A 16,479-nucleotide genomic window follows, 5' to 3' on the forward strand; every position below is an offset into this window, starting at 1 on the left:
GAGACCCATTACTTGTTGAACAAAATTAATCACAAACTGCCTATTCAAAATAAAAGGGAGATTATAAAACATCCCCCACGAAGACCGTGTTTATGCAGTCTGAGACCCATTACTTGTTGAACAAAATTAATCACAAACTGCCTATTCAAAATAAAAGGGAGATTATAAAACATCCCCCATGAAGACCGTGTTTATGCAGTCTGAACGTCGAGACCTTAACCCTTTCACCGCCAACTTCGCATTTATGCACAGGCGTGGTAGAGGACCCATGTCACTGAAAGGTGACCATTCATTGGTCTGTTATCCATGAACCTACTGCTCTTAATGTTCGGTGGTAAGATAGGCCGTATTTTCTATACATCGCAGGGGGAATCCCCAGCTATTCTTAGCCACTGTCTTTTCTGTGTTTATACAACAAGGGAATTTTGTACTCTAAATTGGTATATCCATTGTATCAATGCTGTATCGATCTCTTGCATGTTTCAAGTAACTTTTTTTTTTCTTCCTCCAAATGTATGTCTTAACCAAGCAGCTGGTTTCTGCCATTGTGAATTGTTTTGAGTACAATACCAAATGCTATTTATAATTATTTGTATAAGTTACATGAAATGGTATGTTACAATGTCATTAGTGTGCCCCCACGGGTTTTCCCGAAATAAACACCGTCTTGATTCTTGCTTCCTTGTTACCACACGTATTTCTTGGAGACATCTCCACCAAAACCAAGCTCCTAGATCAGCACCCATTTGCTGTTCGGGCTTCGAAACATGCACCAGTCTTCTTCTTCTTCTTCTTCCTCCTCCTCCTCTTCTTCTTCTTCTTGTTCGTGGGCTGCAACTCCCACGTTTACTTTTATGCACGAAGGGCTTTTTTAAAATTTTTTATTTATTTTTTTTACGTGAGACTGTTCAGCTACCACAACGGGGTTTCCCGAAAAAATCAAACAAACAAAAAAACAAACAAACAAAAAGCAAACAAAAAACAAACAAACAAAAAATAAAATAAAATAAAACCAACCAACCAACTAACTAAACAAAAAACACAACAAAAAAACAACAAAAAAAAACAAATAAAAAAACAAGAAACAAACAAACAAAAAAAAAAAAAAAAAACAAAAAAAAACAACCACACCACCGTCTCGACTCTCGCTTCCTTGTTGGGTTTACCACACGTATTTCTTAAAGAGATCTCAGAGATCTCCATCAGAACCAAGCTCCTGTACCAGGTTGTTGCAAGCACCTGTCTGCTGCCTGGGCTTCGAAACGTTCATCATTCTTCTTCTTCCTCTTCTTGCCGAGTGGTTATATTATAGCGTTGCCGGGACTTTCAATCTGAGGGCCCCGGGTTCGAATCTCGGTAACGGCACCTGGTGGGTAAAGGGTGGAGATCTTTCCGATCATCTCCCGGGTCAACATTATGTGCAGACCCGCTAGTGCCTGAACCCCCTTCGTGTGTATTCGCACGCAGAAGATCAAATACGCAACGTTGAAGATAATGTAATCCATTGTCAACGTTCGGTGGGTTATGGAAACAAGAACATACCCAGCATACACCCCCCTCTTCCTCCCGAAAACGGAGTATGGCTGGTTTATTAGCGGGCTAAAATAAACAAAATGGTCATACACGTAAAATGTTACATGTCTGTGTGAGTATATGTGTGCGTGACTGAAACCTGATTGAATGACACAGGAAACGAATGATGAGCGCCCAATGGCAGCTGTCAGTCGGCTCTACCCAGGTAGGCAGCCTGTTACGTAAACGACCCCCGAGTTTTTACAGCGCTTAGAGCTTGGACGGCAGAGGAAGAGCTGGTCCGACAACGTCAAGGAATGGACCAAAAATGACGATGCCAGATCTCCTCACGACAGCTGCCAACAGAACGGCGTGGCGAGCTATGGCATCTTCCTCATGTCCTCCCAACGACCCCAGCGGTCGAGGTAATGAGGTATGAGGTATGAGGAGAGCTTGGTCTCCGACCGAAGACAGGCGCTATATAAGTATCCATATCTATACATTCTTCTTCTTCGTTCGTGGGGTGCATCTCCCATCTTCACTCTTATGCACGAATGGGTTTTTACGCCAGTGTGACGGTTCGCTTTTCCCGCCATGTAGGCAGCTATACTCCGTTTGCTGGTGTGTGCATGCCAGTTATGTTCTTGTTTCCATAACCAACCGAAAGCTGACATGGATGACGGGGATTTTAACGTGCGTGTTTATTTATATGCGCGAACACACACACACACACGGGACGATTTAGGACAATGATACATTCCCCGATGGGGGGGTGATTAAAACACTGATATATCCCCTGGGGAGGGGGGGGGGACCTTCAGAAAGGGGGGCGATTTGGGGACGTTACATCTGTATGCATTTTTACCTTGGAGTTGAACGTATGTCTGTGTGTGTGTGTGTGTGTGTGTGTGTGTGTGTGTGTGTTCAAAAGAAAGGAGTCCGATCCAAGATGCATATAGATAGTTCTCACAGACAGAAAGACACTGAGACAGACGAGAGAGAGAGAGAGAGAGAGAGAGAGAGAGAGAGAGAGAGAGAGAGACAGAGACAGAGACAGACAGAGACACAGAGAGAGAGACAGAGACGGACAGACAGACAGACAGACAGACAAACAGACAGAGACAGACAGACAGATAGACAGACAGACATGCAAAGGCATACAGACAGACAGACAAACAAACCATTCACTCCATAACTGCTCCTGACAAATACGAAGTATGATGATCAGACATGTGCGACTATGTTCATTCAAACAGCAAAGGTGGCAACTGCTGTCCCCGATTATGTGGGCTAGAATTTGAACTTAAAGGAAAGTCGACATTGAGATTATCTACCAAAGGCCAACTAGCCCCCTCCCCTCCCCTCCCAGGACTGTATGACTAAGAGCCAGTGCAATTAGTTTCAGAGTCATAGCCTTTTACAAAAGACTAAGTTTTAAACGAGTTCCCATTGCCGTGAAGAAAACCACTTATCATACAGATATCACTTTATTGTTGGACCAACTGTAAGTTTGTGTCAATATCTAATGTAAGCTGAGTGTTGAGCCTAACTAACGAGTATAATCATCAAATTTTCGATTTCAATTTCTCAGGAAGGCGTCGCCGCGTTCAGACAAATCCATATACGCTACACTACACCTGCCTGACCCGCAGCATAACCCGTCTTAGTCTTGAGTGCATGCATACATATATATATATATTTATGTACCCATCACAGTGGATTTCTTCTACATAATTTTGCCAGAGGACAACACTGTCTCGTTGTCATGGGTTCTTTTTCAGTGCGCCAAGTGCGTACTGCACACGGGACCTCGGTTTATCATCTCATCCGAAGGACTAGACGCCCAGTTCCATTTTCCAGTCAAATTTGGGAGAAAGGGCGACAGCGGGATTCGAACCCAGACCCTCACAGACTTTGTATTGGCAGACGAGCGTCTTAACCATTCTGCCACCTTCCTCCTTGTATAATCATCAGAAATGGGGTTGTCGCTTGAACTGAGATCAGATTGAGCCTACAGCTCACGATTTGAGTCACCATTCTTTATTTCGGATTGCATTTTGTTCAGCTAAATCAGTTCTTGTTCTTACTTCCTCTTGATTGATTGATTGATGTGGATACTTCTATAGCACCTATCCTCGTTCAGAGACCAAACTCTAAGCGCTTTACATACACGGGGACATTTGCACCACAGGCTGCCTACCTGGGTAGAGCCGATTGACGGCTGCCACTGGGCGCTCATCATTCGTTTCCTGTGTCATTCAATCAGATTTCAGACGCACACACATACACACTCAGACAGACATGTAACATTTTACGTGTATGACCGTTTTTTGTTTTTTTTATTTACCCCGCCATGGAGGCAGCCATACTCCGTTTTCGGGGGAGTGCATGCTGGGTATATTCTTGTTTCCATAATCCACCGAACGCTGACATGGATTACAGGATCTTTAACGTGCGTATTTGATCTTCTGCGTGCGCATACACACGAAGGGGGTTCAGGCACTAGCAGGTCTGCACATATGTTGACCTGGGAGATCGGAAAAATCTCCACCCTTTACCCACCAGGTGCACCGAGATTCGAACCCAGGACCCTCAGATTGAAAGTCCAACGCTTTAACCACTCGGTTATTGCAGCCGTCTTGAAGCCAGTCTTGATCTTTTTAAGTCCAGTCTAACATACAGCAGGGGAACGTATTGGAATAGTTTACCATCACATTAAAAAAAAATATAACTAACCACAACAACTTTAAACAAAATCTAAAAATGTACCTATTCACAAAAATTGACGTCACCTGAAATCCAACATTGCTTTCGACAATTTGTGGGTTCCCTCTCACTCTCTTGAGTGGGTGTATTTGTGTGCGTGTGCGTGTGTGTGTGTGTGTGTGAACTGGTGGGATGGTGTTTGCGACGGAAGGACTGTTGTATTCTCCGTGTTTTTTTTGTGTTTTGTTTTGGTGTTGTGTGTGTGTGTGTTTCATGATTTTTTTTCTTCTACCTCTTTTTTTTTTTTTTTTAAAGTGGAATGGCTGTGAATGGTGAAATAATGGTGTATTTTCATTGTGGTTTTTTTTTCCTTGTTTTTTTGTGTTGTTTTTTTTCCCTGATTTTCGCTTTTTTAAAATTTTTTTTTTATAGCTCTATTCCCTCTTTAGGGCGAGGGCTGAATGTAAAAAAAAAAAAAAAAAAAAAAAAAAGCATGTTGCTTGCTTATCTATTACCCTCGATAATAAAGATTTTGTTTTGTCTTTGTCTTCCTCAACTCTGTGAGAAGTCACTGGGTCACCATAAAAAAGACTTGTTCACCACGCTCCTTCAGGTCTATTGGTTGTTTGTCTACCCCCCCCCCCCCCCCACCCCCCCATCCCCCTTCGCTCCGTTTCCCTCCTTGGAAGATTGTTTTAGCAAGGCCACTGGATATTCTTACGTGGCCATACCAGCTTAGCTTTGTTTTCCTTAACTCACTCAGTACGGCCAGTCCTCTCTTCTCCTCTACACAGACCCCTCGGATGTCCAGTGGGTGTCTGAATGACCCAACCTTTTGCTTCCGTCGTCAGAAGTGTGGTATTCTATGTCAACATTCACGTCTTCAGTATAATAGCCTTCCGCTTGCAATATTTTGATGATGGTAATTGGGGTGAAACGCTGTTAACGTCGTCTCTTTTGCCGTTCGTATGGAGAGAGTTAACTCTCCGCTCTTCCTCACCTGTTACCTTTTGAAACTTTCTCGTGTCAATACAAGAACCTATGGTGAACGTTCTTTCTTCTTTGCTGCTCCTCATTATCTGGAACAACCTTTCTCATCATATCCGTGCACCCGATTCTATTTCTGCTTTTTCGCTCATCCTTAGAAACTCATATTTTTAACACTTAACTATAAGCACTCTCGGCTTCATTGTTCTCCAGCACCACCCATGTCAGCCCACTTTGGATGTATGAAGAGTGGGAAAGGGAGAGAGAGAGAATGTGTGTGTGTGGAGGGGGCGTGGAGCGTGGGGGTTGAGAAAGAGTGGTCATGAATGATTTGTGTAACTTGGTAATATTTTTCTTTTCATGTAAAGCGCCCTGAGCTCTCAGAGAGAGAGGGCATTGTATAAATGTACATTATTAATATTATTATCATTATTATTACATAGTCTAACGTGCTGCTTGACGCTTTGGCGCACTTGTGCGTATCCTAATTTCTACTGTATCTGTGTTTGTGTATGATTTTCGATTTATGTTCGTATCTAGTTATGTACTATCCCCCCCGCCCCCAATATTCCTTGTGACCCCGGTACACTTGGTAATAAAGACATGTCCATTGGCGATGTGATACTGACAGGGTCTTGCGATAGCACACCTTGTTTCCACGGCTTCAGTTCTAGTTTTCTTCTTCCCAATTCCGCCATGTGGGTTCGGATCTTGCACATGCGCATACATAAATCAGTGACGGTCATTTAAACGTACCCCCCCCCCCCCCGCCCCCTCAAAAAAAAAAAAAAAAAAAAAGTACCAGGTGCACTTCAAATAATCTTCATTCATGGTGCTCTCATTTCCTCAAGTCAGCAGTTAAGGGGTTAACGAGACAGACAGAGAGCGATTCGTTGCTCTTCAATCAAACAATCAGATAAAGCCTGGAAACAACAACAAAACAACAAAATATGAAAAACGAAAAAAAATTATTTATTACTGTGTCTTTGAAGCAAGCATCCAACTATTTTTTTTTTTTTCTGACGAACTTTTTTTTTTTTTTTGAGCATGAAAGGTAAATCTTAAAATTAGAAATTAACACCCCCCCAAAAAAACAAACAAACAAAAAAAAAAACAACAAAAAAACCAACAACAACAAACAACAACAAAAAAAAACAACAACAACCCACCCAATAAAACAAAACAAAAAAAACAACACCTTTTTTTTTTTTAAGCATGAAAGGTCAATCTTAAGTCTAGAAATTAACACAAAAAAAGCCCCCAAAACAAAACAAAACAAAAAAACAAACATAACTGAGACACACAGCTAAAACCGTCACATAATCTTAACTCTTAAAGCTCCCTCCTTTTAAAAAGCAAAATGCATATAACAAAAAATCAACAACAACAAAAAAACAACAACACAACAACATTGTAGCAAAATATGTATCTGAGTAACAAGACATGGAATCTAAAAAAGCAACATATCTATGAAAACGAGAACACCAACAATATGGCAAACAAACCTGAAACAAATGAAAAAAAAAAAAAAAAAAAAAAGACTGATAACGTGTGTGTGTGTGTGCGTGTGCATTTTACTTATATATACGATTTATTCCCTTGATGTTTTTATTTATGTATTGTTGTACAATATGGTCTTAACGTGTGTGTGTGTGTGTGTGTGTGTGTGTGTGTGTGTGCGTGCGCGCATGTCATTTTTTTTTTTTTTTTTTTAGTAATCTATACCCTTTTTTGTTGGATTTTTCATTTGTTAACATTGTTGTGCAATACCCTATAATCTTAACATGAGTATGTGTGTGTGTGTGGGGGGGGGGGGGGGGGGGGATTAGTATATCGTCAGCTATTGGGAATTCTTATTCGACTAGTTTTAATCTCTTCTTTGTTGCGCATGATGATTTTATGCCAGTGTTTACAACGAGCCTGTGATTGCACAACTTAATTTCCATGCGGATTAATAAAGTGTTTTTTGATTTGATTTGATTGATGTTCCAAGTGGAAGATGGCAGAGTGGTTAAGATCCTTATCTGCCAATGCATATTCCCATGAGGATCTGGGTTCGATACCCAGTCTTGTCGTTTCCCCCCCCCCACAAAGTTTGACCGGAAAACCAAACTAAGCATCTAGTCATTTGGATGAGATGATAAACCTGAGGTCCCGTGTACAGCACACAGAGGGTGTCAGTCCCTGTCATCTTCTTCTTCTTCTGCGTTCGTGGGCTGCAACTCCCACGTTCACTCGCATATACGTGAGTGGGCTTTTACGTGTAGGACCGTTTTTACCCCGCCATGTAGGCAGCCATACTCCGCTTTCGGGGGTGTGCATGCTGGATATGTTCTTGTTTCCATAACCCACCGAACACCGACATGGATTACAGGATCTTTCACGTGCGTATTTGATCTTCTGCTTGCGGAACACATGATTCTGCTTGCATATATACACACGAAGGGGGTTCAGGCACTAGCAGGTCTGCACATATGTTGACCTGGGAGATCGTAAAAATCTCCACCCTTTACCCACCAGGCGCCGTCACCGTGATTCGAACCCGGGACCCTCAGATTGAAAGTCCAACGCTTTAACCACTCGGCTATTGCGCCCGTCAGTCCCTGACATCTATCTGGACCCTTTCCTCTTGGGAGTGCCTTGCTTTGATCAGAAAAACAACAACATCAATGACACCACTTTACAAAGCAGGAAATGGACTCTCTCTCTCTCTCTCTTTTAAATTTAGAGAAATTGCAACCACGTAATCTCTCATGCTAATGAATCTGCGTTTCATGTGATTTTCGTTTTTTCTTGTGTTTATTCAAACATATGCAAACACAACAGATGTTTTTTTGTTTACCCCATCATACAGGCTATGGCCTCATGAACAGATCATCCGTACCTCTCTTTTAATTTCTTTTTCTTCTTCTTCTTCTTCAGTATCTTTTATCATCACCCACTGCTGCTGGCAATTAATTAATTAAATGTGAACTAAACAGACAACAGCAATAAACGGCAACAGCGCTGATGGCAAGAACAACTACGGTATCATTATCTCAGTACATGTACTTCTCTCTTGGTCCATGCTGCAACCACCGTGCCTTTCTGAACTGACAACATCATAATGTTCACTGCAGAATGTCCGCCCCCCCCCCCAACCCCACCCCCTCCATCCTCCCTACTTTAGCTTCTTGACAAAAAAAAAAGGGACCTCCCATTTCTCATGCAGCCAACCAACATCTATCATGGGTATTTATTTGATGCCCCCCCCCCCCTCCCCCTCCCCCTCCAAAAAAAACGATGTGGACTGTTTTTTTTTTCAAGGAGTTATGATTTTCAGCCCGTGTATTTTTGTCACACGGTGAGGTCTTTGTAATCTGATGCCAACCATGATCTGCTGTCTTCCTTATACGTTTGGTTCTTTGCTGTCCCTCTCTCTCTGTATGTATATATAAAAAGGAAAAAAAAAGAAAAAAAGGAAAACAAGGGGGCGGGGGAGGGGGGGGGGGGGCCAGGGAAAAAAAAAAAAAGAACAGAAAAAAGACATTTATCAAACACAACAAACAACAACATAAGGTTTATCTTGATCTGCAACTCGAGTCCTACAAAATAAGCTCTGTGCATGTGTACATGTCTGTTTGGTAGACTACGCACCTTACGTCACTACTGGGAAAAAAACAAAACAAAAAACAAAACAAACAAAAACCGACCACAAAAAAACACACACACTGTAATGCTTCAAAAGTGAAACAAAACAAACTGTATCAATAACTTCACATTTCACAAATGATGTGCAGTGCACGAAAAAAAAAAAAAAAAAAAAAAAAAAAAATCTCAAAGAGCACAATACTAGAATTGATTTTCAAGAATAATAACCATGCATCCATTACAACAACAACAACAACAACAACAAAAGAAAGTGGAGATAACAAAGAAGATTCTTGGTCATGTTATTTTCAGCTCAGCTAAGGGAGATGTCAGCCTCAGCTGTAATGGGTAGCATGAATCAAACCTCTGGCACTATGATATACCAAACAAACCTCTGGCACTATGATATACCAAACAAACCTCTGGCACTATGGTATACCAATCAAACCTCTGGCACTATGATATACCAAACAAACCTCTGGCACTATGATATACCAAACAAACCTCTGGCACTATGATATACCAAACAAACCTCTGGCACTATGATATACCAATCAAACCTCTGGCACTATGATATACCAAACAAACCTCTGGCACTATGATATACCAAACAAACCTCTGGCACTATGGTATACCAATCAAACCTCTGGCACTATGATATACCAAACAAACCTCTGGCACTATGATACACCAAACAAACCTCTGGCACTATGATATACCAAACAAACCTCTGGCACTATGATATACCAAACAAACCTCCGGCACTATGATATACCAAACCAACCTCTGGCACTATGGTATACCAATCAAACCTCTGGCACTATGATATACCAATCAAACCTTTGGCACTATGGTATACCAAACAAACCTCTGGCACTATGGTATACCAATCAAACCTCTGGCACTATGATATACCAAACAAACCTCTGGCACTATGATATACCAATCAAACCTCTGGCACTATGATATACCAAACAAACCTCTGGCACTATGGTATACCAATCAAACCTCTGGCACTATGATATACCAAACAAACCTCTGGCACTATGATATACCAATCAAACCTCTGGCACTATGGTATACCAAACAAACCTCTGGCACTATGATATACCAAACCAACCTCTGGCACTATGATATACCAAACCAACCTCTGGCACTATGATATACCAATCAAACCTCTGGCACTATGATATACCAAACAAACCTCTGGCACTATGGTATACCAAACAAACCTCTGGCACTATGATACACCAAACAAACCTCTGGCACTATGATACACCAAACAAACCTCTGGCACTATGGTATACCAAACCAACCTCTGGCACTATGATATACCAAACAAACCTCTGGCACTATGATATACCAAACAAACCTCTGGCACTATGATATACCAAACAAACCTTTGGCACTATGATATACCAAACAAACCTCTGGCACTATGATATACCAATCAAACCTCTGGCACTATGATATACCAAACAAACCTCTGGCACTATGATATACCAAACAAACCTCTGGCACTATGATATACCAAACAGACCTCTGGCACTATGATATACCAAACAAACCTCTGGCACTATACTATGATATACCAAACAAACCTCTGGCACTATGATATACCAAACAAACCTCTGGCACTATGATATACACCTCTGGCACTATGATATACCAATCAAACCTTTGGCACTATGATATACCAAACAAACCTCTGGCACTATGATATACCAAACAAACCTCTGGCACTATGATATACCAAACAGACTGTGTCAGTTCTGGTTAATGAGCAAGCAAAATAAACTAACTACTGAAAAACAAACAAACAAACAAAAAAAACCCATCATCCGATACCAAATCTGTCTTCACTGTTTGTCTGTATGTTTGTATGCTGGTTTTTAGTTGGTTTTTTTTGTTTTTCTTGTTGCATTTTTTTTATCCTGAAAAATGTTTCATGTATGAAAGATCTTGCATTAAACAACAACAAAACTCTGGGGATGAAATTTGGGTTCCTTAAAAATGAGACAGTTTCCCATTGTTCAGGGGGGGAGAATGTTTGGGAAAACTGAAGAGGTAATTTCTTTCCAGGTTATGAAAGTCTGGGGGAATATCAGCAGCAATTTGAGAAAATCTGGAATTTTCTGGAATCATCATCAGCAGAAAATTTCCCCAAATCAATAAATCAGAAGAACTTCAGATAAGTAGGAGAAGAGGAAGTCGGAGATAACAAAAAAAAAAAAAACCCACCCAAAAAACCCAACTGAAGAGTTGCGATTCCCAAGACAGTGATCTCCTCTCCTGTTTTGCGGTCATTAGACACTCTTGCATGCTCATGATTATGTTGTCTGCTAAAAAGGAGCAGAGAGTAACTGCCCCTGAGCGACATTCTCTCCCTTTCTAGTTGCTTCATGGGTGGGTTGCTACTTACACACAGAGAAAGCGTAAGTGGCAGGAAAACAGACTGGAAAAAAAAGAAAGAGAGCAGCAAAAAGAAAGAAATACTAATTATAGTGATGATGATAGTATTTATATAGCGCTGAATCTTGTGCAGAGACAAATCTAAGCGCTTTCACACCCGTCATTCACACGCATGCACAACTCTAAAACTGAAGAAACTGAAGAGGTGGCTTTTAAGGCCAAACTTAAAAGAGCTGAGTGCGGAGACCTGACGAAGCGAAAGAGGAAGTTCATTCTAAATGCAAGGTCCAGAGCCACAGAAAGAACGGCGTCCAACAGTAGAGAGTTTGAATCTGGGTGTGCGTAAACAGAGTGGATCTGAAGCCGATCGTAGAGAGCGAGATAGAGTGTAGAGGTGAAAGCAGCCACAAAAGATAGGAAGGGGCAGATTTGTGGATACATTTATAACATGCTGATCTCATACTTTGTTCTGTGTGAGACAGAGAGCCAATGGAGATGTTGTGAAATAGGAGTGATGTTCTCAGATATTTTCTTTCGGAAAGGTTTGGATCACCGTGAAAAGAGAAAAAAACAAAAAGAAACCATAACAAAAACCCGTGGGAACCCTGTCTTTTAAAGGAATGTATATAAAAACATATATGGCTAAAAAAAAAAAAAAGTCTCTCAAAATACAGTTCTACAGTGTTGCCAACCATCTTTTTGATAATCATATTTCTTCGGCTTCAGCTGGTCATGTATGTGTATGTGTGTGTGTGTGTGTGTGTGTGTGTGTGTGTGTACGTTTGCTTGTGTGTACACACATGTATTCCTGTGTGATATACGTGATGCATGTATGTTTATCATGTAAGTAAAATGTTCTGTCATAATATGCCACCATCTCCCTGCATAAAAGGTGTGAGCATCAATCTGCATAATTATCGTTATTTGTGTGTGTGTGTGTGTGTGTGTATGTGTGTGTGTGCATGTGTGTGTGTGTGTGTGTGTGTGTGTAGTGTGGCGTTGGAGAGGGTGAGTGCGAGTTTGGGTGCGAGCATGCATGCATGCGTTACAACTACGTTCAATCATTTTCTTGATGTCTAGCATTCAACATTAGAACTACCGTGATGGCTCATTTTTGCTCACAGGCAGGTGTGAGTTAAAAAGGTGCATGCCTGCATGCGCTATAACTACAGTATTTTTGTGATGTCTGCATTCAGTATCAGAACTACTGTGATGGTCGGTTTTGCTTATTAAGTCTAGTCAATTTCTAATGCTTATAAATCATCAGTGTTTGCTGTTTTTAATCAAAACTTGTAAAATGCTGTGATGTAAATGGATGGAGTAGGAGTGGGAGTTGTGAGAGATTGTAAGGGAATGGGGGGTAGGGGGGGGAGCTGGCGTGTGTGTGTGTGTGTGTGTGTGTGTGTGTGGTGTTAAAAGGGGGAAGGGGAGGGAGAGGGCGATTGGGTGTGGGGGTGTGTGGAGAAGGAAGTTGGAGAGTTTCATATGAGAAACAAGTAACACTTTTGAGTGGTTTTACATATTATGCTATCTCTCTCTCTCTCTCTCTCTCTTTGAATGTACAAAACTTTTAACAAATTCATATCATGTAAAACGTCATTTTCACTATTTGAGATGTTCTCATGCTATTTCGTCACCCACACGAGAAATTTCCTCGTTTCGATTGATTGACTGATCAAGAGTGATGTTTTGTTATATTTGAATTTTCTTGAGAGCTGTTGCTTCTTCATTGATATATTCAATTTGTGTGAAGTGCCTTCTCTCTGTGACTCCGAGGGAACAGTACTAGAGAAGAGTACTCCATCATCATTATTCTTATTCTCATTGATTTTGAATATTTTCATTATAAAGCAGTGCTGGTGTGTGTGTGTGTGTGTGTTTGTCACTGTATCCATGGCGACGCCGCGCTGGGCTCAGTTGAAGGGCTTGTTGGTGATGAAGTTGATGAACATCTTGAGGGCGGGCCGAGGGCGGTCTGTGGGCACCATGTGACCAGCCCCCTGAAAGGACACAAGAGAGCAGCTCACGTCAAACTGGACCTCCACAGCGTCATCAGCATCATCATCATCAGCATCTTCATTATCATCATCATTTGTCATGCCCATCCTCCTTTCTTTTTCGCCGACTCTTTCACCGCTATGGGTGACTTTAGTTGACTAGACAGTGCACCGCCATGGGCAACTTTAGCCTACTAGACAGTGCACCGCCATGGGTGACTTTAGTTGACTAGACAGTGCACCGCCATGGGCGACTTTAGTTGACTAGACAGTGCACCGCCATGGGCGACTTTAGCTGACTAGACAGTGCACCGCCATGGGTGACTTTAGTTGACTAGACAGTGCACTGCCATGGGTGACTTTAGCTGACTAAATAGTGCACCGCCATGAACGACTTTAGTTGACTAGACAGTGCACCGCCATGAACGACTTTAGTTGACTAGACAGTGCACTGCCATGGGCGACTTTAGCTGATTAGACAGTGCACCGCCATGGGCAACTTTAGCCTACTAGACAGTGCACTGCCATGGGTGACTTTAGCTGACTAGACAGTGCACCGCCATGGGCAACTTTAGCCTACTAGACAGTGCACTGCCATGGGTGACTTTAGTTGACTAGACAGTGCACCGCCATGGGCGACTTTAGTTGACTAGACAGTGCACTGCCATGGGTGACTTTAGTTGACTAGACAGTGCACCGCCATGGGTGACTTTAGTTGACTAGACAGTGCACCGCCATGGGTGACTTTAGTTGACTAGACAGTGCACCGCCATGGGTGACTTTAGTTGACTAGACAGTGCACCGCCATGGGTGACTTTAGCTGACTAGACAGTACACTGCCATGGGTGACTTTAGTTGACTAGACAGTGCACCGCCATGGGCGACTTTAGCTGACTAGACAGTGCACCGCCATGGGCGACTTTAGCTGACTAGACAGTGCACTGCCATGGGTGACTTTAGTTGACTAGACAGTGCACTGCCATGGGTGACTTTAGTTGACTAGACAGTGCACCGCCATAAGTGACTTTAGTTGACTAGACAGTGCACCGCCATAAGTGACTTTAGTTGACTAGACAGTGCACCGCCATGGGTGACTTTAGCTGACTAGACAGTGCACTGCCACGGGTGACTTTAGTTGACTAGACAGTGCGCTGCCATGGGTCGTCATTGGTTGACTAGACGGTGCACTGCCATGGGTGACTTTAGTTGACTAGACAGTGCACTGCCATAGGTGACTGTGCCACGAGTATGCAAAAGAACCCACAGCAATAAAAATGTTGCCGCTGGCAAAATTCTGTACAAAAAATCCATTTCCATAGGAAAACAAATATAACTGGAGGCTGAAAAAAAAAAAAAAAACGAACAAAAAAAGTGGTGCTCTCAGTGTAGCGACATGCAGCCCAAATTTCACACACAGAAATCTGTTGTGACAAAAGAGTAATACAATACAATATAATACAGTATAATACAATACAATATATAACACCTATCCCCGGTTGGAGACCAAGCTCTAAGCACTTTACAAAATTATGTGATTACAACAGGTTTTTTGCCTTTGCTGAATTTTTATTTTTTTTTTTATCCTTTCCTGAAATATGTTTTGCAATTATGGATTCATGGAACCCTAAATTTGCCTTAAAAAACAATAAAAAAAAAAAAAAAAAAAAAAAACGGAAAAAAACAAGAGAGACAAGGCCTTAAAGACTCACTTGTGATAAATTAAGTCCCCTAGCATTAATTACAGAGTAATTTCCCTTTTTTACTATCTGCACCAAAACGTCTGCAAAATAAATAAAAATTCCATGCTCAGCAAAAGAAGTTCCTGTTTGAACAAAAAATGATAATAATGACTGCTCTTGTTGTTGGGTCAGAATAAGAGGTCAAAGTGCCAAGTTTAGAGAATACAAAAAATATAAATATAACAGTAAATGCAGTTTGCATATAATTAGGCTTCTTTTTTTTGTGCCCATCCCAGAGGTGCAATATTGTTTTAAACAAGATGACTGGAAAGAACTGAATTTTTCCTATTTTTATGCCAAATTTGGTGTCAACTGACAAAGTATTTGCAGAGAAAATGTCAATGTTAAAGTTTACCACGGACACACAGACACACGACACACACACACACAGACAACCGAACACTGGGTTAAAACATAGACTCACTTTGTTTACACAAGTGAGTCAAAAACGCAGAAAAAAAAAGAAAAAAAAGAAACCAAACAACCCTACTCACCCTGACGGTCACAAAAGTAAGCTTGTCAAACGCTTTGACGAAACCCGCCACCTGAGTGCTTCCCACTTCATCTGTGTAGGTCCACTCAGATCGAGTCTTCACAACCTGCACATCAATAAAGCACATAATTAAAGTTTAACTCTCTCCATACGAACGGCGAAAGAGATGACGTTAACAGTGTTTCATCCCAATTACCATCATCAAAATATTGCAAGCGGAACGCTCTTATACTGAAGAGGTGAATGTTGACAAAGAATACCACAGTTCTGACGATGGAAGCTAAAGGTTGGGTCATTGAGACACCCACTGGACATCCGAGGGGTCTGTGCAGAGGAGAAGAGAGGACTGGCCGTACTGAGTGAGTTAAAGGCTTTCTCTCCTTCTTCTTCGTTTGCGGGCTGCTACTCCCATGTTCATTCGTATGTACACGAGTGGATTTTTTACATAGATAACTATTTTTACCCCGCCATGTAGGCAGCCATAATCTGTTTTCAGGGGTGTGCATGCTGGGTATGTTCTTGTTTCCACAACCGACTGAACGCTGACATGGATTACAGGATCTTAAACATGCGTATTTGATCTTCTGCTTGCTTATACACACAAAGGGGGTTCAGGCACTAAGCAGGTCTGCGCATTATATGTTGACCTGGGAGATCGGAAAAATCTTCACCCACCAGGCGCCGTTACCAAGATTCAAACCTCGCGAAGCGTAGAGTACAGCCTTGTCACGCAGTCCCAAACCAAAATGGACCTCCATTGCAACATCGTCATCATCATCGTCATCCTCCTTCTCCTTCATCGTCATCAATATAAACAAAATAGTCTCTCAAAGTCTGTGACCTTTCATGCCCTGCTCTCATGGTGACCTCAGTTTCGATACCCCTCCGCCTGGGGTGAGTCCTGTCAATGTCGTCAGTGTCGGCAGACTCATGGGGGGGCTGTTGTTTGAGGGACGTGGTGGCGGTCTCCACTCTGGGAGAGACGCTCACTCAGTCTGGCTCC

The 16,479-nt window shown here is 41.9% G+C and overlaps 1 protein-coding gene and 1 long non-coding RNA gene across 2 annotated transcripts in view; both read right to left on the minus strand.

Annotated features, from left to right (window-relative positions):
* Window positions 1–8,459: 8,459 nt before the first annotated feature.
* Window positions 8,460–9,684, minus strand: LOC143277695 (uncharacterized). The gene is made up of 2 exons (XR_013053770.1): window positions 9,256–9,684; window positions 8,460–9,199 (listed from the first exon to the last, which is right to left on the minus strand). It is a non-coding gene; the product is annotated as an uncharacterized LOC143277695 (long non-coding RNA).
* A 21-nt stretch (window positions 9,685–9,705) lies between these two features.
* Window positions 9,706–16,479, minus strand: part of LOC143277694 (lysosomal protective protein-like) — a 43,158-nt gene continuing 36,384 nt past the window's right edge. Inside the window, exons 12-13 of the mRNA XM_076582614.1 lie at window positions 15,478–15,582; window positions 9,706–13,247 (exon numbers count right to left, since the gene is read on the minus strand). Of these exons, the coding sequence (XP_076438729.1) occupies window positions 13,161–13,247; window positions 15,478–15,582 (192 nt within the window). The 3' untranslated portion in view covers window positions 9,706–13,160. The remainder of the gene's footprint in view (window positions 13,248–15,477; window positions 15,583–16,479) is intronic.

Source organism: Babylonia areolata, chromosome 34, assembly GCF_041734735.1.
Source record: "Babylonia areolata isolate BAREFJ2019XMU chromosome 34, ASM4173473v1, whole genome shotgun sequence".
In the NCBI taxonomy this organism is placed as follows: domain Eukaryota; kingdom Metazoa; phylum Mollusca; class Gastropoda; order Neogastropoda; family Buccinidae; genus Babylonia; species Babylonia areolata.